Raw genomic sequence first — 22,945 nt, forward strand, 5'->3', positions numbered from 1 at the left:
TCTCATAGGAGTGTGAACCCTATCGTGAACCATGCATGTGAGGGATCTATGTTGCACCTGCCTTACAGAAATCTCATGCTTGATGAGTTGATGAGGTTTCATCCTGAAACCGTCCCTTCTCCTCCCCCTCTCAAGTTCATGGAAAAACTGTCTTCCACAAAACCAGTGTCTGGTGCCAAAATGCTTGGAGAAGAGAAGTATTTTAAGCTTGGAAGCAGGAGGTTACTATGTTTCCAAACCTGTAGCAAAGCTTCTTTCTCGTTTTCAGTAGGTATGTAGAGTTAGCCACTTCTACACATAGTTCTGACAGATAATGTTATTAATGCTAGGATGCAATGGCTAAATATATATATATATATATATATATCTTTAACAGAAATAATTATTCTATGGGCCCAAGAGATAAAATATCTTCTATAAGAAATTATTCCTTTGGTTTGAAGAAATGGGTTGCAAACTTCGTTTTGTTTTGTATGTGATAGTAACACACTGTTTGTTGTTATTTATGAAAGTTTTCACAGAGAACTCATGAATAAAAAATGTAAATGTAGAACAGAGAAACTTTGTGAGCCTCAAAAGAATTGTTTCTTGGCCTGGTGGGGTGGCTCACTCCTGTAATCCCAGCAGTTTGGGAGGCCAATGTTGGAGGATTGCTTGAGCCCAGGAGTTCAAGACCCTGGAAAATATAGTGAGACTTCCATGTATACAAAACATTAAAAAAGTAACTGTGTGTGGTGGTGTGTGCCTATAGTCCCAGCTACTGTGGGGCTAAGGTGGGAGGATCGCTTGAGCCTGGGAGGCTGAGGCTGCAGTGAGCCTTTATTGGGCCACTGCACTCCAGCGTGGGCAACAGAGCGAAATGCTGTCCAAAAATAAAAAATAAAAAAAAAATTCTTTTCCCTACTGTTGCTAGCAAGTACTGACAAACTCCCATGAAAGTTTAGGACTGGGCAGATATGGTTTGAAAACAGGTGGGTGAAAGTATTTAATTTCTAGGAAATGAGGGGAGCCATGGTGGTGCCCAGGACATCTGGGAGGAGGAACACATTAAGTCATGACTAACCACTCAGTAGGGTTATTAGAGCAAATAGATGGTATTATTTACAAAGATAAAGCTATGAAAGAACAAATGTAGAATCATGCTGAGATATCATTTTTATGGACATAAAGGTAACAAAATTCACTGTGTTTATATATATATACTTTAAACAAACAAATATATATATATATATATGTTTGTTTTAAAGTAGGTTTTCCATTTGTATATATTTGAGTCCTACAAATTGACACTTCTAATGCATAAGAATACTGCAAATATTATTTTCCTCTAGTAGCTCTTAATTTTAACTTTTGTCAATTAAAGGGCATTTTAGAAACTACACTCTAGAACTTGACTTTTGATGAGAAGTCATTCATTAGACATACAGTGCAAATTGAGTGCCGGCATCATCCAGGGTCGAGGCACCTCTGAGTAGAAAACTGCAGGCACAAGTATATTCACAGTAATATAAAACTGATGATTCACACTTAACGGAATTAGCTTAAATTAAGTGTTACATATTCTATTAAAAAAGGCATATGTGTTTGCATAGAAGTATGAATGTGTTTCTCTAAATTAAAGATGCAATGAAGAGCAAAGTCTTGTACTAAGAATATCCTTCAAATTCTTATTTGTTGCCTTTTCACCTTTGAACTACTTAGGTCAAATACATTCTAAATCTTACTCTTAAAATGTGATAGCATACCATGTCAGAAAAAAATGACAGGATAGTTTGGATGTTTAATGAGAATATGGAGCTAAAACACAGTATTATTCATGCTAAGCTCTCTTAAATATATTTGCATATGTTAACTCCTATGCTAGAATTATTTTAAGGAAGTAAGCATTAAAATCCCAACTCCTTGATGCAGAATCATTTTAGAAGTACATTTGCACCATTTCATAATGACAACCATTTTTGAAAATTTAATCATTTTCTCAAGATACAGTTTTTGACAAATGGTCTGTTACTTTACAGCATCTCATTTGTTTTTATAGCATTTCAACCAAAGAAAATATGCTGCCTCAATATGGGTTGATGTATATAGTAAGAAAATCATTTAATTCTTTATAATCAATACATAATTCTAATAATCATTCAGTATAATTGTAATAATCATTTAATTCTTTCTTTTGGAAAAACAAAGCCAAGAGTTGACTATTATATACCTTAATCTTTGTGCTTTAAAAACCATCTTTCTTTCTTTCTTTCTTCCACCAAAGGCAAAAACAAACAACAATAGCAACAAAAAGATAAACATCAAAACTTAAACACATATTGTCTGTTATAGACCTCAGGATCAAATAGTTTAGGAAATTAAAAATGTAGAAGAACAGAGTTTATGTTTGGTAAAATTTATATCTTATCTTAATTCCTACGGTTTTTACAAGAATATGTTATTATCAACAAAAAGGGGTAGGTAAAAATTGTTGCAGTCTGTTTTCAAAGAAAGTCACCTGCCAAGAAAGGTGTCAGCAAGATCTTTACTGAAAGAATTGTAAAAAGCCTCTGTCATGACCGAGCATATGGTATCAAGTGACCCTTAAACTTTAAGAGACTGAAGTAGAATACCTAATGTCAAATGCCACCCAAAGAGCCAGCTGCAGGATATTGTAAGAGGTGTTCATATCTCAGTGTACAAGGGGGAAAAAAAGTAATAATTCTGTACAACAGCCCCAGGGCACTTGCATTTTGAATCACTGCCACAATAAGCAGATCACCAGTAGGAAGAGAATATATTTTGTAAAACCACAGACTTGCACTATCAGGAGACATCAGTGTAAAACAGAAGAGGCAACAGAATTAAAAATAGAAGTATAGGAAGGGGAGAGAGAAAGAATAATTATATCTACTGCCTACAGTTTGCAAAGGCAAGAGACTTATAATTCAGATGTGCATTTATTTAGAGATCCCTTTAAAAAATTTTGACTACTTTATTATATTAATTCTCTACGCCATTATACTTATTTTTTCCAAGTATGGTATAATTATACAGCCAAAATAATTAAATGTCAGGCTGTTTATGTTTCCATAATGTAAAATATACGAGGAAAATAATTTCATGTTCCCTTTTCATATAACGATGATATGACTGAATTACAAAGGAAATCTTAGTAATGAAAGGCATAATTTGAAGATTAAAAGAAGATAGAATCTGATCTAGTTTAGACCTAGCCATTTTCTAGACTGATGGCTGATTTATTCACAGGCAATTGAAATACATTTAGGAGGTAACAGCTTTGGAACTCACATTTATATTATAAATCATTTTGACTTTTCTATAACACAGAAAATCTTCCATCTTAATGAGTTTCTACTCTATTTCAAATTGGAAAGCATACTAAACTTGGTTCTTAAACCTCCTGTATTGTTTATTGTCCTTATGTTATACACATAAGAAAATTAAATAATGGGAATTACGTTAAACTGTGTATATTAAATGCAAAATATTTTTCTAAGCCAAGAGGACTTAGTTTGCAAAGTTCATAAAATGTGTTTTAATCTTACTCTTTCTGCGATGCACAAGGAAAGTAACTCTACAATGCTTATCATATTATAACCATAAATAACAATATCAGGAGACACAACACATCTCATAAGCCTTCAAGGATGACACTGTAGCAGATTTAAGGTTCCTGTGGAAAATTGTTTTCACTATTTTTTTTTAATTCACAGAGACTCCTACTGCCATCCTATACCTACAGTTTAAAGTAGATTAAACTGACATGCACATTATTCATTCCATACATTTTCTTCAATACTTCCACCCTTTTTAAGTCTTTCTTCCTTTATATAGCACTTTGTTAAAAGTTTGACAATACATTAACTTACTAAGTAGTGAAGCCATTTAAAGCACACTTACTTGAAAAGTGTAAAACCGGGTCCCATTAGGAGGATGCACTTTAGGGGAGCCAGAAACGGTGTTCATATCCGAGAAAATCATTTCTGATCACTGAGACAATATAATCCACAAGGAGCTACAGATGCAGAGCAGAGAGCTTAGCGTACAGATAAATCCGTGCATGCATTGAGGGAGACTAGAGGGTAAAATGAAATCTGCCCCATCCTTCTTAGATACACAGTGATAGGATTTTGAATCGTTCTTCTACATTTGAAATCTTAGCTGAAAGATCATCAGCCACCGACCTTTTGTGAAGCTAGTTCTCTAGAACATACAATGTTTTTTAAAAAATTAAAAACACAGAAGGAAAAAAGCAAGAACCAACGATAAATGGAGCTTGTGCAGAATCTGGCAGTGCTGTGGACCTGCCCATCTGTTCTCAGTGATAATCACCTCCCTCCACCACAGTCTAGCAGAGTGATTATGCTAAATATCCTGGTTAACCAATAACATACAGTTTCATTTTAGGGAAGCATGCACAGTGTATTCAGAGGACCTCTTCTGACTAACCTGAAGCATGTTTCATATACTGTTGAAAGCTCTATTTAGTAACAAATTGCTGTTTTATCACTCTTATTTCTGTATCTTTCTAAATCTTTTAGTCACTCCCAGACTTTTCAACAAGATGTGATTTTTTTTTTTTTTTTTTTTTTTTTACAGAGCCTTTTTTTTTAAAGGGAGTTCTTTTATAATTTATATATCAAAGTATATTACAGCTGTTACAGCTGGCCCGGACATTGAGAGGCAATTGCATACAATTCAGTGAGACTGTATATACTAGGAGTACTATCAAATAAAATGCACCAAATATTTTCCACTTTTCTGAACTGCCATAGAACATCATGAATACGAATGTAATTATTATGATCTCATTTCCCCCATCTTAGCTAAAAAATCATTATGTTTGACAATCAGTGCTTCAAAAAGTACCACATATTTGTTTTAAATAATCACAATCTTATTTCATATACATATATACACACAATAATTAATAAAAAATATTTAATACACATGAAGATTTTCAACTCAAAAATCCAAAAATATTGAATGCAAACATGTAGGTTTTGTTGCAAAATATGTTCTTTTTGTATATCTTTAACAAATTCTTCAATTTGTATAAAAGATCATATTCAGATGACTTGACAACTTTTAGAGGTAAAAATAAATGTTCCATTTACACACATGGTTCAAATGTGGAGACTTCAGTAGGATAGGAAACAGAATAAGCCAAAAGTGGTGTCTTTGTGAATGTATCTAAGATGACATAGTCATACATAATGAAAACCACCTACTTTAAACCTGAATGCTGTAAAGGATGATGATTTACACTTACAACCTAAATTATTATTCATTAGTATTTCTGATTCTCCAATTATGCATGGAGTTTATAACATCAATGGAAAGGATGCAGAAAAGTGATCCTCAATTCTTTAGATGGGACTCCTACATTCTGATAAATGAAGCGTGTAGGTAATCATTTAACTAGCAAACTGCTAAATAAACCAGAAAATTATTTTAATAAAATCCGATTTATAGAAAATCTGCAAAGAAAGTACAGAGAATTCCTGTATATCCTTCATTCAGTTTTTCTAACTGTTACCTTACATTAACTACGGGACACTTGTCAAAACTAAGAAACTGATGTTAGTGTATTATTATTGACTAAACTCAATACTTTACTTGGATTTTACTAGTATTGCCATTAATGTGCTCTTTGTATTTTAGGTTCAAATTCAGGATACCATATTTACTTAGTTGTCATGTCTCTCCAGTTTCTTTGGGTGTGTGACAGCTTTTCTTTGTTTCTCATGACCTTGATGGTCTGGAGAAGAATTGGCCAAATGTACCATAGAATATCCCCTAATCCCATGAAATCATACATGTTTGCCTGTTTTCATCCTGATTACACTGGGCTATGAATGGATAAGCACACCACAGAGGTGAAGTGTCCGCAATCACATCATAGTAGTGGTACATGACATCCACATAACATTATAATGATGTCAACCTTTGTCATTTGACAAACAAAGTTTTTGCCTGGTTTCTCTACTATAAAGTTACTATTTTTCCTTTCCCATACTCTGTTATTTGGAAAGTAGTATACCCTCAACAGGGGTGGTAAGAAATGGCGGAAATTAAGCTTGGCCCCCTGGAAGACAGAGTACCTACATATATTAAATAGATTTCTTCTGTAATGGCTGGCCTCTTTTCCTTCAGTTATTTACTTTTTCAGTTATTTACTTATAACAGTATAGACTCATGTATATTTACTTTACACTCTGGTTTGAAATTTAATATTACATAATTGAATATTTTTTTCATATTTTTCCAGCTTTAATCATTGGTAGCTCCTTTATTTCAGGTTGTCTCTTGTGTCCCTTGACATGTTCCCATCCTTTTGTTTTTAGAGCACTCAATGACTATTTTTTAAAAATGGTTTTTGCTTGCATAAACCACTTCCGATTTGCTGAAACTATTTATTTCATTAACTATAACTCTAATTATTATTGTGAGTAAACTTGAAAAATTATGTTTTATTTTCCAGTAATTTTTAAGCAGCTATATTATTCAATTTTTTCAAATTAATTATTTTTCCCTTCTGATATCTTAGTCCACATGGGAGTTATTCAAATGATCATCAAATTTTTTAAATGACTATATAGATTTACTGGCTGTGGAAATAAGTTATATATGTGAAATATTCTAGATATGTGTTAGGATCTTACTTCCTCTTATGGTTAGCGAGGCCATGTAACTCACGTTCCCCACAGAGCTATGAGTAGAAATAATCTCTCAAACAAAAACCTCAAGGTTTAAGAGCCAAGTTTTAAGAAAAAAAAATGTTTGTCAAATAGATTTTTACCATGCAAATATAAACTCCATGTACTTTTATGTTTGCCTGTAAAGTGGGTCTAACACAATTGAGATCAGAAAATTCACCAGATCCCTTGTTATTGTAGAGGAACTCATAAATCAAATGTTTTTGGTAAAATATCACATATTCTTAATATAATCTCATGTATTGTCTGCATTTGCATCAGCCAGAAAACTATTGTATTTTAGCCGGGAATTATGAAGCTTTCCAGCCAATAAGAATACACTTTCTTTTTCATATTTCTTTGGTGGGGGAGGAGAGGAAAATAGTATAGGTTAATGTTAAAAGAGGGAGGAGGGAGAAATAGTACTACTAATATATAATTATTTTAAGTACAATGCTTTATTCTAAACATTACTTAAATTGCCAAAGTATACAATTTTTCCAGAACATTTTTTTCCTATAATTATTTTGATAATAATGTTATCTCATAATTCTGAATGTCTATTTGGAAACAACTCAATTTTCTCTTCTGCCTGGTAGCAATAGGGGAGGTGTTGTCCAGGTCTAAAAATTGCCAAGATGTAGAATTATTCCTTGTCCATTGTGGTTGAGACCAAAGCTTATATATCAAGGTATGGTCCCATCATTCTCATTCTGAAAGCCATGAGAGTTGGAGTTGCTGAAGGATGGAGAAGTGTCTGTCTCCCTAAAAAACATGTCCCTTTAACTCATGTTAACTGCCTAAAGGAAATAATAAGTATTAAATTTAGTCAGGGACATTTGACACATTTTTTTTTTTTTTCTGTAGGGAAGCCTCATTCAGTGAGGCCTAAGAAGTCCTTGATGGGCAGGAACTGAACAGTCTTGGAGCAGGCTCAGAGCTGTGCTAAGTTCCATGCCCAACATTTCATCTAGTACTGTACTTTCCAAACCTGGTTGGTTTGTACCCTTAGGTGCATACAGTTTGAAAAACTATGAAGCCTCTCTTTGTCAAAATTTAAATATTTTCAGAGATTTAAATTACAGTACTTCGTAGGTATTGACAGATGATACTCATTTAAATGCATCAAATGGAATAAAGATGATCTAGCAATTTCATCCCCATCTTCTATTAAAAAACTAAAGAGCTCTTAAAAATTGAAATTTTATACCATCCCTTCTATTCCTTCAACTTTTTTCCTTTTCTCCTGCACATAATTTTATTTTACTATATTGTACTATCTTTCTATATTGTGTGCCTTAAAAAGTATTTTATCAGTAATATTATATTTTGTTGCTGCAAAAATATATACACTTAAAATATTTTTCTTTTTAAATTTTAAATGACTACATGGTTGTAAGTGTTAAATCTTATCTCTTGAAATGAGTAGCATTCACAAATATTATTACCATACAATGAACCGGAACAGAATAAATATATTAAAATGCTGATAAACATAGAAAATACAATATTATGTCTGGATAATACAAAAAATGTATGTTTGTATGATACAACTGGAGTTTTATCTTTTTTAAACTAGCTTATGTTTCAATTCAAACATCCTATTAGAATTAGACAGAGTCCTAATTTTCAGTTTTGTAGATTTATTGTTGAGAAACTCTGTTCCCAGAAGTAAGTAGATGGAAAAGAAAAAAGGTTGTGTTGTTGTTATGGTTTTTATCAGCAATATTACTCAAATTTTCTAACTTCTTCTGCATATATACAGAATAAAAATGTATTTTATAATAATCATTAAATACCTTGATTAAATCAACCTCCAATTTTGTTGAAAGCTAACAACCAGAAAACATCTGGCTTTCAAAAAAGATTTGTTATGTAGCTATTAAAGTCATTCACTTTCCTAACACCTAAATCTATAATTTGAGTGGTTTCTTATTTTGGTCCTTGAAGTTTTGAGACCCTGGGGTAATGTGACACAGTTAAGATTCATGAGAAATATACACTCTGAAAGAGAAGATTGATTTAAATGCAGACAGAACTCCTTAATTGCGGCACTGTTCTCAGAATAATAAATTTTAGAAAAGGGTACATATAGAAGAAGAAAATGAATCCCTTGCAAATACCCATGTCCTTGTATTTCTTGGACAATCTTCATACCTTAATTTTAAATAATTATCAAACATCTATCCCTACAATCAAACACGTTTCAGGTGGTTGATAAATGTTGACTCAATGAACGTGCTGCTTACACAATATGGCTAAGTAATTGCTTTAAACATCATTTCTAATCAATGTAATCAAAAATTAAAAATCAGCTTGGCTATAATCTTATTAGAAATTCAAAACTTCAGCATATGCTCAGAATGTAAAGGAAAAAATTCAGTGACCACGCTGAGTTCATTGTTCCTTAATAAGCCTCAATCTCCTCACTTATGAAATGGGGATAATATTGCCTCACTCAAAGTCTTCTGTAACATTTAAATAAAATTAAGGTACTGAGACCCTAATTTGTCTCTGTTCTCTGTTTCATCTTTTTTTTTTAGAGAGAGAGGGAGGCTCTTGCTCTTGTCGCCCAGGCTGGAGTGCAGTGATAGGAGCACAGCTCATCGCAGCATTGAACTCCTGGGTCAAGTGATCCATGGTGTCCCTAGTAGCTGGGACTACAGGAGTGTGCCACCACACCTGGCTATTTATTTTATTTTATTTTTATAGAGACAGGGTCTTGCTATGTTGCCTAGGCTGGTCTCAAACTCCTGGCCTCAAGAGATCCTACTGCGTCAGCCTCCCAAATTGTTGGTCATGAGCCACCGCACCCAGCCTTTTCTTCACCTTTATTTACATGAAAAATACAAAGACTACATTCTCCAAAGCAATCATATTCTCCAAATTGCTAATGCTATTTGATGTAATGGGTTTCAGGAAGTTCCAAATTTCACAAGAATAAAATAATAAGTAAATACAGTGTTTACAAACTATGTTCAGTTACTCAATTAAAAAACTAATTCTTTCCTCATAAGTTTGTGTTTAAGATTTTATTAAATTTTTTTAAATGAATTGGTAATTAAAGAGAAAGGTGTCACCATAAAAGTTCTGGAAATGTGGACTTTCTCAAACCATTCACTGGAATAGTTACTTAGAAAAATGAAAATATGTCAATTCAAACATGTAATTTATATACATGTAGTTTTATTCATTCACTTTAAAATTATAGTTTTTGATATTTACATTTAGCAAAATTGATTTTAAATGTGTTTTGTTAAATAATACATTTTAAAAAAAATAAAACAGTACAGTTATCCCTAGAGAGCTATGGCTGTTAATCACATATAGTGGATAATTTATAGTATAACTGGCACATATTTGAGGGGAAAAGAAGAACGATCAATCATTATTTCAGACAATAGAGACAAAGACTGTTCTTGGTAAACCAGAACTTGGTCTTGTGTTTACCATGGCCTTCGTACTCATGGTAAACACAAAAGTATGTTTACATTTGAGGAGCTTTTATTACATTGGAGGAACAAAACAGATACACCTTTTGAAAAATTACTTTAAGAGCATTATATATATCAAATCCGTTCTAAAGAATATAAACAAATGTGGACATTAATTTAGGCTTATTAATTAGGGTGACTTCATGGGCTACATTACCTGAAAATCTAGAAAGGAAAAAAGAACTAACATTCAGTACTTATGTGTCAGACATGGACACATGGCATTTAATTTGAGCCATACACTGTCATTTGACCTGGGTAATATGTTGATTTTACATATGAAAACATTGATATTTAAGAAAGTAGAATACCTTTTTCAAGGACAGAATCACTATTCTGACTAAAAAAAAAAAAAAAGCCCTATCCATTACACCTGTCCCTTACTGTTTTCCTTTCTCTTCCACATTTATTCGTTTATTTATTTATTCAACTATGCATTAATCAAAGACTAATTACCAAATGCCTTAAATTTGCCTGGTATTGTTTCCAGGCTTTGGGGACAGGATTACCAGATACAATATCAGTGCTTCAGGAACTTTAAGTTTTGTGGGAGAGATATCAGCTAAGGAGAGGTAGTTAAGTAGCAAAACACCTGCAATGTAGTTTGACAAATGCTAACCATTGACTTGATGTAATGTATACTGAGTTCATCTGGAAACCACTGAACTCCAGGCATATGTCAGGGTGACCATGGCAAAAGCAGGAGGTTAAAGGCTTTCCAAAAAGAGAATCAATGTTTGAAACAAAATGAAATGGCATGGAATGGTTGGGAAAATATGGCTGAAAGCATTTCAGGACATAAGAGGTAACTGTGCTAGGTGTGTGTTTGTATTTACAAACAGATTTTTCAAGTAAAAGTAGTAAAGACACTTAATCTGGTCATCATCCTTTTCCTATAAAATCAAATAAAATTAGAACATTGCTGTTTGGAAAAAAAAAAGATACGAAATGTTGAGTCACATTTTCACACTTTTGGTTAGTATATTTTAACATCTTTCTTTAGTTTGCCAAATAGCTTTCCAAGATTATTTTTGGTTGTGAAGAAACTTCATTCTTAGTTTGATTGCTTTCAATTTATCATAAAACTATTTCAATTGAAAATTATATATATATTACAATATCACACCTCAAATAAAATTTAATGTGCTTATGTTATCAATCATTGGTTTTCAGGCAACGGCTACCACCTTACGTGAAGGGTAAATAACATACCCATTTTAATTGCTACAGACAAACCACTACCAAAAATTTCTTAAGCTGTGTCTTTTCCAAGAGAGGTAAATTATGAAGTTGAGCTTCAGGAAATTTAATATTAGCTATCCCAACCACCTGAATTTTTACAGAAAGGAATTGAAAATGAAACAGTAAAAGTATGACTAAACTATACTTAACTTAAAACGGAGTAAATTAAAAATCCAGAAGCCAGACATTTGCTCTTAATAGAATTAAGAGAAGACCCCAATAAATTATCTAATACACCCTTGTGCCCTTAGGAACAATTACTCCTATGCCATCTTAAATGCATGTTATCAGCTTGGTGTTAATCAATGTTCAAAAAATTCTTAGAGCCTATGCTTTTATATCAGGAAATTCAACTCACATATTTTTATAACCCTGGATAATTTTGTTTTAAGAAACAGTTGTGAGATATATTCGGTTTTAAGACCAGCAATTCAACACAGGCTATCTTTCATTCATTTGTGGGTAAAGCTCAAAATTTTGCTAAAATGATAAGAATTTGGAGATTTAAATAAATACACTGAAAAGACTGCTTATTTTCTGTTAATTTCTGATAAATGGTCAGGGGAAAATGGTCAAACTGAAAGAACAATGGGGGGAAGAAAGACGAGAAGAACATAGTGGTGAAAGAGAGAGAAAGATGAAAGTAGGTAAATGGGAAAGATGAAGATGAGAGAGAAAAGGGAGAGGAGAGAGGAGGCGAGGGGAGGAAATAGATATTACATTTTGCATGGTAGCACTACAGGATAACAAAGCATTTTCCAAGCAAACATTCAGTTAAAATTCATGCCATATGGAATGAAATTTGCAGCCCAGATGGACAATACATCCTAGTAAATTTATATGGATAACATATGAACGCTAGTTAAGTATGTAATATCACTAGCCTGTCTGTCTGTCTATCTATCTATCCATCCAGCTATCTATCTATCTATCTATCTATCTATCTATCTATCTATCTATCTATTATCTATCTATCTATCTATCTATCTATCTATCTATCTATCTATCTATGTCATCTGTCTATAATCTCTATATCTCTATTTAATCTATCTTCATATTTATCCACTTCTAACAGTATCTGTACCCTTAGCTTTATATCATGAGTTCTACAATATGTAGCAAAAATGACCCTTTGCATATAGCCAAAACCCTAAGTTTACTCTATGATTTATTTTCTCAACTTTTATTTCAGATTCAGGGGGTACATATGCAGATTTATTACATGAGTGTATTGCACCCAGGTAGTGAGCATAATAGCCAATAAGCAGTTTTTCAAGCCACGCTACACTCCATCCCTTCCCACTATAGTAGTCTACAGTGTCAACTGCTCCTATGTTGACGTCCCTGTGTACTCAATGCTTAGCTCCCACTTGTAAGTGAGAAAATGCAGTATTTGGTTTTCTATTTGTGTGCTAATTCACTTAAGATTACGGCCTCCAGCTCCATCTATGTTCTGCAAAGGACAAGATTAATTATTTTTATATGGCTGCATAGTATTCCACAGTGTATATGGAGCACATTTTCTCTATCCAGTCCACCATTGATGGGCACCCAGGTTGACTCCATGTCTTTGCCATTGTGAATAGAATGACACTGAACATATGAGTCCATGTAACTTTTTGGTATAATGATTGATTTTCCTTTGAGTATATATCCAGTAATGGGATGGCTGGGTTGAATCGTAGCTCTGTTTTAAGTTATCTGAAATACCTCCAAACTGCTTTTCACAGTGGCTGAACTCATTTACATTCCCACCAATAGTGTATAAGCATTCTCTTTATCCACAGCATCACCAGCATCTATTGTTTCCTGACTTCGTAGTAATAGCCATTTTGCCTGGTGTGAGATAGTATCTCATTGTGGTTTTCATTTGCAATTCTCTGATGATTAGTGATGTTCAGTATTTTTTATGTTTGCTGGCCACTTGTATGTCTTCCTTTGAAAAGTATCTGGTCATTTCCTTTGCCCATTTTTAATGAGGTTATTTGTTTTTTGCTTGTTGATTTGTTTAAGTTCCTTAAAGATTCTGCATATTAGACCTTTGTCAGACACATAGTTCACAAATATTTCCTCCCATTCTGTAGGTTGTCTGTTTACTTTGTTGATAGTTTATTTCACTGTGCAGAAGCTCTTTAGTTTAATTAGGTACCATTTGTCCATTTTTCTTTTGTTGTAATTGCTTTTGGGGACTTGGCAAAAAATTATTTGCCAATGCTGATGTTGAGAATGGTATTTCTTGGGTTTTCTTTTAGGATTTCTACAGTTTGATGTCTTACATTTAAACCTTTAATCCATCTCTAGTTAATTTTTATGTAAGGTGGGAGGTAAGGGCCCAGTTTCAGTCTTCTACATGTGGCTAGCCCGTTATCCCAGCACCATTAATTGAATAGGGAGTCACCTCCTCATGGCTTGCTATTGTCAGCCTCGTTGAAGATCTGATGGTTGTAGGTGGTAGCTTTATTTCTGAGTTTCCTATTCTGTTCCATTAGTTTATGTGTCTTTGTACCAATGCCATGCTGTTTTGGTTACTGGAGCCTTATAGTTTGAAGTCGAGCAGTGTGATGCCTCCAACTTTGTTCTTTTTGCTTAGGATTGCTTTGGCTATTTGGGCTCTTTTTTGGTTCCATATGAATTTTAGAATAGTTTTCTCTAATTCTGTGAAGAATGACATTGGTAGTTTGATAGGAGTAGTTGAATCTGTGAATTGCTTCAGGTGTATGGCCATTTTAATGATATTGGTTCCTATAACCCATGAGCATGGAATGTTTTTTCCATTTATTTGTGTCATCTCTGATTTATTTCAGCAGTGTTTTGCAGTTCTTCTTGTACAGAACTTTCAACTCTGTGGTTAGCTGAATTCCTACGTATTTCATTTTCTTTGTGGCTACTGTAAATGGAATTGTGCCTGAACTGACTTTGAGCCTAAACATTATTGATGTATAGAATTGCTACTGATTTTTTAACATTGATTTTGTATCTTGAAACTGTGTTAAAGTCACTTATCACTTCTAGTAGCCTTTTGGCAGAGTCTTTAGAGTTTTCTAAGTATAGAACCATATCATCATTGAAGAGAGATATTTTGACTTTTTTCATATTTGGGTGCCTTTTATTTCTTTCTCTTATTTGAATGTTCTGGCTAGGACTTCTCTTATTATGTCAAATAGGAGTGGTGAGAATGGACATCTTTGTCTTGTTCCATTTCTCAAGGGGGACGGTTCTAGATTTTGCTTGTTCAGTATGATGTTGGTCGTGTGTTTGTTACAGATGGCTCTTCTTATTTTGAGGTATATTCCTTTGATGCCTAGTCTGTTGGGGGTTTTTATCATGAAGAGATGTTGAATTTTATCAAAAGTTTTTTCTGTGTCTATTGAGATGATCATATTGGTTTTGCTTTTAATTCTGCTTATGTGATGAATCACATTTATTGATTTACATCCTTGCATCCCAGGAATCAAGCCCACTTGATTGTGGTGAATTAGTTTTTTGATGTGCTGTTGAATTCGGTTTTATAGTATTCTGTTGAGGATTTTTGCAACTATGATCATAAGGGATACTGGCCTGTAGTTTTCTTTGTTGTGTCTCTGTCAGATTTTGGTATTAGGCTGATTCTGGCTTCATAGAATGAGTTAGGGAGGAGTCCCTCCACTTTAATTTTTTGGAATAGTTTCAGTAGGATTGGTACCAGTTCTTCTTTATAGATCTGGTAAAATTCAGCTGTGAATCCATCTGGTCCAGGGCTTTTTTGGTTGGTAGGTTTCTTATTACTGATTGAACTTCAGAACTCGGTATGGGTCTTTTCAGATTTCAATCTCTGCCTGATTCAATCTTGGGAAATTATGTATTTCCAGACATTTATCTATTACTTCTAGATTTTAAAATTTGTGTGCATAGAGTTGCTCATAATACTCTCCGAGAATCATTTGTGTTTCTGTTAGATAAGTTGTAATGTCATCTTTGTCATTTCTGACTGTACTTATTTTGATCTTCTATTTTTTTCTTTGCTGATATATCTAGCGGGATGTGAATCTTGTTTATTTTTTCAAAAAACAAGTCTTGGTCTCATCAATTTTTAAAATACATTTTTGCATCTCAATTTTATTGTCCTCTAATTTTAGTTATTTCTTTACTTCTGCTAGTTTTGGGGTTGGTTTCTTCTTTTTATTTTTCCTAGGTCCTTCCAGTGCAAAGTTAGAGTGTTAATTTGAACTCTTCCTCACTTCTTAATGAAGGTATTTAGGGCTATAGCCTTCCCTCTTAACATTGCCTTAGTTGTATCCTAGAGATTTGGATAAGTTTTATACCTATTTTCATTAATTTCAAAGAATTTTTTTATTTTAATGTTCACCCATGGATTATTCAGGAGCAAATTGTTTAATTTTCATGTATTTGTATACTTTAGATTTTTTTGCTATCAATTTCTATTTTTATTGCACTGTGATCCAAGAATGTACTTGGTATGATTTTAATTTTTCTAATTTATTGACACTTCCGACATGAGTAAGCATGTCATCAATCTTAAAATATGTTCTGTGTGCAGATGAGAATCATGTATATTCTGTGGTTGTTGGGTGGAGTGTTCTGTAGATGTCTATTAGGTCCAATTGGTCAAATGTTGAGTTTAAGTCCACAGTTTCTTTGTTGTTTTTCTGCTTTGACAATCTAAGGCTGTCAGTGGGGTGTTGAAGTCTCCCGTCATTACTGTGTGATTGTCTAAGTCTTCTCGTAGGCCAAGAAGAACTTGTTTTATTAATCTGGGTGCTCCAGTGTTGGGTGTGTGTACATTTAGAATGGTTAAGTCTCCTCGTTCAATTGTACTCATTAATATTATGTAATGCCCTTCATTGTCCTTCTTAATTTTTATTGGTGAAAAGTCTGTTTCATCTGATGTAGAAATAAGGATGCTTTTTCTTTTTTGTTTTCCATTTGCATGGTAGATCTTTTCTTATTCTTTTACTTTGAACCTGTGGGTGTTGTTACATGTGAAATGGGTCCCTGGAAGAAAGCAGAAGATTGAATCTTGTCTTTTACCCAGTTTGCCACTCTGTGTCCTTTAAGTGGAACATTTACCCCATTTACATTCAAGGTTAATATTGATATGTGTGATTTTTGATCCTGTCATTATGTTGCTAGCTAGTTGCTATGTAGATTTGATTTTACAGTTGCTTTATAGTACCTGAAGGCTATGTACTTAAAGGTGTTTTTGTGGTAGCAGGTTTTGTTCTTTTGATTCTAAGTTTAGCACTCCTTTAGGGATCCCTTGTAAAACCGGTCTAGTTGAGAAAAAAATCCCTCAATATTTGCTTGTCTGAGAAGGATTTTATTTCTCCTTCACTTATGAAGCTTAGTTTGGTGGGATTTAAAATTCTTGGTTGATTTTTTAAGGACACTGATAACAGTCTCCCTATCTCTTCTGGCAAGTAAGATTTATGCTAAGAGGTCTTTTGCCAGTCTGATAAAGTTCCTTTTGTACCTGACTTTACCTTTATCTCTAGCTGCCTTTAAGATTTTCTTTGTCAAAAAAATCTACATGCCTTGGGGACGATCAGCTTATCTAGCTGGGGTTATCTGTATCTCTTAGATTTTCATGTCAACCTCTCTAGTGAGATTAGGAGAATTTTCATGGACTACATTTGCAAATATATTTTCCAAATTGCTTATTTTCTTTCTCTGTCAGGATGTCAATGAGTCATAGATTTATTCTCCCTACATAATCCCATATTTCGTAGAGGTTTTGTTCATTTTTCTCAATTCCTTTTTGTCTTAGTTGTTTCAAAAACTGGTCTTTAAGCTCTGAGATTCTTTCCTCAGCTTGGTCTGTTCTGCTGTTAATACTTCAAATTATATTATGAAATTCTTGTAGTGAGTTTTCCAGCTTTAGAAGTTCAGTTTAGTTCTTTCTTAAAATGGCTATTTCATATTTCAAATCTTGGATCATTTTACTAGATTCCCTGGATTTTTTGGATGGGCTTACTTTATCTTGAATCTTGATGAGATTCTTGCCATCCAGATTCTGAATTCTATGTTTGTCATTTCAGTCATTTCAGACTGCCTAAGAACCATTGCTGAGGAGCTAGTGGGCTTGTTAGAAAGGGATACTGTCTTTTTGAATTGTCAAGAGTTCCTGAACTGATTCTTTCTCATAAGAGAGTTTTGATGTTCCTTTAACTGTAGTATAAGTTGAGTATAGTCAGTTGCCTTTGTTTCTGGATGCTTTCAGAGCACCAGGGCTTTGTACAGGATTTTTGTGTGTAGGTGAATTCTTGGGCTTGTTTTCACAGGTGTATATATTAACAGGATAATTGTTGATGCTGTAGTTTGGGCTGAGATCCTGCAGATGGCACTGAAGAGTAATGGCTGGTAGCTAGGCTGATACCTAGTCCCCAACTCTTCTACTTCCTGGCATTCGAGGGTGTGCTATGCAGTGGTTGAGGAAGAAAGATGGCTCGCTCACCATGTCTGCTCTCGGGCCTTGTGGGTAGCCCTCTACATTCACCATAGCTGTGCCTCGGTTTCTTTTGGTAGGGGTTCCAGGCCACGAGGCTCTCTTGGGCAAAGGCTGTGACAGGGAGATACACCACACGGTTTATGAACCAGCTCTTCAGAGGGAGGCACACCCCACTCCTACCTGGGGCCTGGGACCCAGCAACTGGCCCCTCTCAGTGTTCTGAGCTGGGGTTTCCTCTCCTGCAAGGGGGGTTCCTCCCCTGCCTGAGTGCTGGCCACAGCACTGAGCTGTTCACTGCAGCCCTGGGGAACCAGGACATCCATGGTTCAGGGTTGGGTTCTAGCTGTGCCAGGGTGTCTGTTGTGTTCCTGTGCTGTCTGGAAAGTACTCATATACAGCAACACATTCAGCAGGGCTGTGGAAGCTGTGGCTTGCACCCACTCCTGCAGGGCAGCTAGGCACAGACCCTGTGGGGGTCAGGGGACAGCATGTGGAAGGGCTCGGAGAACAGATGTGCCCCAGCCACATCTGTTGCGAAGAAAGTTCAGCTCTCTTCTGGCTTAGAAGTCAGCTGGGGCCAATGCCTCTGGGGGAGCGGGGAGGCAGGCCCAGGTGATGGGCGTTTATGGCTGCTTTTCACTATAGCTCCCAGCACACAAAAACTCCTGGGCTCCATGCTGTCTCAAGGCCTGTCTCTGCCTATTCCCTGGAGAGATCTCTTGACATCTCACATGTCCATAGGGGATGCAGGGTCCCCTGTCACTAGGTTCCCAGAGGTCCATGGGGAGACTGAACCAAATCTCATTTCCCTCACTCACCCCTTTCCCACGAGCCAGTAGTGGCTGGGAACAGGCCCTAGTGATCAGGTACCCTAAGTAGGGCTTCCAGCTTCCTTTCTATTCAGCCTCAGTTTCAGAGTCACATCTCCACCCACTATCAGCTTTTTCTCTCCAAATATCTGCTCAGATTATGACGGCTGACTTAATAATTTGGTCCCTCTTGGTGGGAGCAGCGCTTTCTGGCTGCATCTAGTCAGCCATCTTGTCCTCCTGAGTTTACTCACACATCCTACTTCTGGGCCTTCTACTTCCCGGACTTTTACTTCCAGACAATCCACAGCTGGCTATGCATAGGATCCTAGTGCTCATTCTTTCACTCACTCACTTGTTCAACAAATCATTATTGAGGAGCTATGATGTACCAGATAACAGCTACAGTTAGAGCAGAAATGATTCCGCAGGTGAATGGGAGACAAACTGCATTTTTTGGCATCCAAATGAGAAACTCCATTCAGCAAGTGTTTTCAATTTTAGCAGGTAGCTATTGAATTAGAGGATCCCAAGAAAAAGAAAAAAAAATAGTTTGAATACCTCAGAGTCTTTCTTCCAAGATCAAGAAATTTATTTTAGCTAATTCACCATTCACTGAGGATGTCACACACAAATGAAGACATTTTTTAGACTCCATTGGGATTACAGGATATACAGGCAAGTGAACAAAAAGGCATATCAAAATTGAAATTTAAAACTTCTGTTTATAATAAGACAAAATTAGTAAATCTGGTTAAATTCACATTTTGATGATGTTTTATTTTTATATAACTTCATATGGTATGTATATAAATGTACATGTGTCTCATATATGTGTGTATGTATATGTGTGTATGTATATGTATGAACATTATCTACATATATACATATGCACAAACATACACACACACAAATTTAAAATGGTGTTTTCTTTCCATACGTTATTGCTTATTTGTTAACTGTTTTTCTCTGTGCTTAAACCAAATTTTTCACAAATTTTTACATGTATTATCATGGTGATAACCTATAATGACCTTTATGCTTAAATTATAATGTTAAATCATATAAAATTCAGGATTAAGAGTTTTGTTTTTGTTGGTCCTTTAACAGACATACGTTAATTGATTAGAAGAACTCTAATTTTACAACATAATCATTTTATTATATGCTGTTAGGTTTATTTCATGTTTTGAAATATGTCATCAACTAGTTTTATAGAAATTACATTAAAGCTTCAGAGCAGAATGTTATTTCTTTACCTATAACTCTGGATACCAGATGCCTACATAGTTCCAGATTTTAAAATAATACCTGGAGGAGTTTTAAAACCATGACTTTTATAAACACAAAAAGAGTCACCTGAGCAATTTGGGGCCCACTCTATGACATGAGAACCACATACAGATTATTAGATGTTGAACTTAAACTTGCACATGCCCTCCATGCTCATCTATGTATTATGTACTGCACTTTTGATGTTAAATTTCAACCATTTTTTGTTAGCAACTGTTAAAATTCTTAGGCATTTCTGACTCAACAAAATATTTCTTCTCTGGATAAATTTAAATTATCCACTTTATTTACTGTTCAGCGTCCATGTAAGTTCTGATACACTGTGCAGTAATCATTAAATCAAGATACAAGGAATTCTCATTCTCTCATACATAATTTGGATTTTTTAAATCTACAAGCATAATTCCTAGCCACAGTTTGAGAAATAATAAGTTTCCTTAGTGTGCAAAAATTATGGAATCTATGGAACTTCTAGTGTATCACTGCTAAGGACTAGAACAATGCATAGCATGGAGTTGGTATTCAATAACTATTTAGGAAATGTTAAAGACATCTCCCTCTGTTTTGCTTCTCTGTGTCAGTTGCATTTTAATATTAATTATCTCATTAGACTTGCTGAATAGTCTTGAGAATTAGAAAATACTTATTCTTATTCTCAGATTATTACAGTTAGTATGTGGTACATCTAACACTTAAACTTTGGGCTGAATGCACTACTTGGTACTTAATAGGCCAGATTTTGGTGACTGAATGAACAAGCAAAATCATGACCAAATCAAGATATTCTAACTACCAAACCATATTATTTCTATGAATTCGTACATCTAGTAGGTTAGATTGTTTTAATAAAAGATTTTTATGGATTGTTTTTAAATATAGGGACATGCCCCTTTGAATACCTACATGCATCCACTTGCCCAAATGCACACAGAGTATGCTAATCCCCCTGCACATATTCACAGAGTATTGGGGGAAATATGACATTAACGAAAAGAAATATATGTTCTAAAAAACAGAAAGCAGACGCTTTCGTGCTCTTCAATGTATGCTTTAGCATACATTTTATTTATAACATCTTAGAAGAAACAGATGCAAATGATAAGATGAGAAGAAAAGGAGAATCAGGATAATAACCAATTATACGCAAGGACTTTAGGATAATATTTACATGGGTAGCATGGAATCATAGAACAAAATTTTAAAACCCAGTAATTTAGATGAATGGACATTACATTCAAAATCCCATGTTTAAGATGAGAAAGATTAATGGTTTACAGGAACAAGACAATATTAGGCAAAACTGTGGAGTAGACTAACACAATGTTTAGGCCACCTTATTTCTTACTCATCAAGATCTCTACTGCCACTCTTACCTTGGTAGCAAATACATTACTTTCTCCTTAATTTTACTTTTTCCAAGAATTTTATTTAAAAGACAAAGCCAATATCACTCTCTTATTTCTACTAAGAGCAATAACAATGGCCCCATAGTTACCATTTATTGAATATTGTATGCCAAACATGAGGTTTCCCTTTATAAAATCTTCCAGTAAATCTTCTAGAATAGTAATAATAATGATAATAATGATAAACCTTCTATTTATTCCTCAATTATGCATAAGGAGTCTTAGATAAATCATGCAACTTGTCTAATATCACATAACTAATAAGTTGGAAAGCCACATCCTTTGAAATTAGATCTACCTGATTAAAAGCCACAGTATAAATTAAAATTGCATCTTGGTACTGCTTTGTGTGACATGGATTTTAAATCTGTGCAGAATATGAAAAAATAATTGATTTCATACATAAAACAATTTTTAGGTGACTGGCTATCTGATTAAGTCTTTAATTTTATGTAATTGTTCAGATTTTTCTGTTGGAGCAAATGGGTTGGGAAAGATAGAAAGGTATTAAAGACAGCTGCAAGGACTTTGGTCTGAGCAGTTGCTCCAGTTTTTGGCCTATGCAATGGAAGGATAAAATAACTGAGATGGGGAATGTTGCAGGAGCAGTAGGTTTAGGAAAAATTCAAGTGCTCACTCTTGCACATGTTGAGTTTGAGGTTTCTATTAGTCATCTAAATAGAGATGTCACATAGCCAGGTGGATATACAAATCTGGACACCACATTAGCATATAGACTGAAATTTAAAAGACTGAAATGAGGTCATCAAGAAAGTGAATGCAAATAGAGAAATGGTCCAAGCTGGAGGCCCTAGTGGCTTCCAACAATCAAGAGTCCTGTGAGACCAGCAAAGAAAAATCTGTAGGAGCAATTGCTAATATTGGAGGAAGACCAAAAGAGCAGTGTGACCTAAATTGCTCACGTTAATCCAGTAATCAACCTGAATATTTCTCAGAGGTCAACTAAGATGAGGACTGAGAACTGACCATCAGATTCAACGATGTAATCTGGCTTTATTGGAAGGTTAAGAAAAAAAGCCTGATTGAACTAAATTTAAAAATAAATGGGAGGAGAGAAATTGGAATCCGTATTTTTATGCAACACTTTTTTAGCACATTGTATCAAAGGGAAGCAAAGAAACGGGCAGCCCCCGGCAACGAAAGGAAGAATAGGAATAAGAGCATGTTGTGCTGAGGGAGAGGCTCCAGGAGAGGATGAAAAATTGATGATGTAGGATGAAAAGTGGATAATCACTAGAGCAATGTCCTTGAGTAGATGAGAAGAGACAGAATCTACAAGAGAAGAGACTGGATTTGGTGAAGAATGGTACTATCTTTGATAACAGATGGAAAGGCAGAGCATATGAGTTTACGTGCTGGTAATTGTGGTGATGGGAGTCTGTGCACATTTTCGAGAAATCAAAAAGCCAGGATATCAGCTGAGAGTGATGGGGGAGATAATTTTGGATGTTTAAGAAGTGAAGACAAGCAAACGCTGAGTGATTTTTGTCACCACCAGGCCTGCCCTAAAAGAGCTCCTGAAGGAAGCACTAAA

The 22,945-nt window shown here is 34.7% G+C and overlaps 1 protein-coding gene across 16 annotated transcripts in view; it reads right to left on the reverse strand.

Annotated features, from left to right (window-relative positions):
• PPFIA2 (PTPRF interacting protein alpha 2) overlaps positions 1-22,945 on the reverse strand; it is a 497,171-nt gene that overhangs the window by 326,042 nt on the left and 148,184 nt on the right. For 3 of the 16 annotated variants that reach the window (XM_032170850.2, XM_032170849.2, XM_058424786.1), the window contains exon 1: positions 3,904-4,440. The exons of the other annotated variants lie outside the window; for them this stretch is intronic. In XM_032170850.2, the coding sequence (XP_032026741.1) occupies positions 3,904-3,984 (81 nt within the window). In that variant the 5' untranslated portion in view covers positions 3,985-4,440. Of the gene's footprint in view, positions 1-3,903; positions 4,441-22,945 lie in introns of those variants that run through there. 16 annotated transcript variants of the gene reach the window in all.

The sequence above is a fragment of the Hylobates moloch genome, unplaced genomic scaffold (assembly GCF_009828535.3).
Source record: "Hylobates moloch isolate HMO894 unplaced genomic scaffold, HMol_V3 SCAFFOLD_12, whole genome shotgun sequence".
Classification (NCBI taxonomy): domain Eukaryota; kingdom Metazoa; phylum Chordata; class Mammalia; order Primates; family Hylobatidae; genus Hylobates; species Hylobates moloch.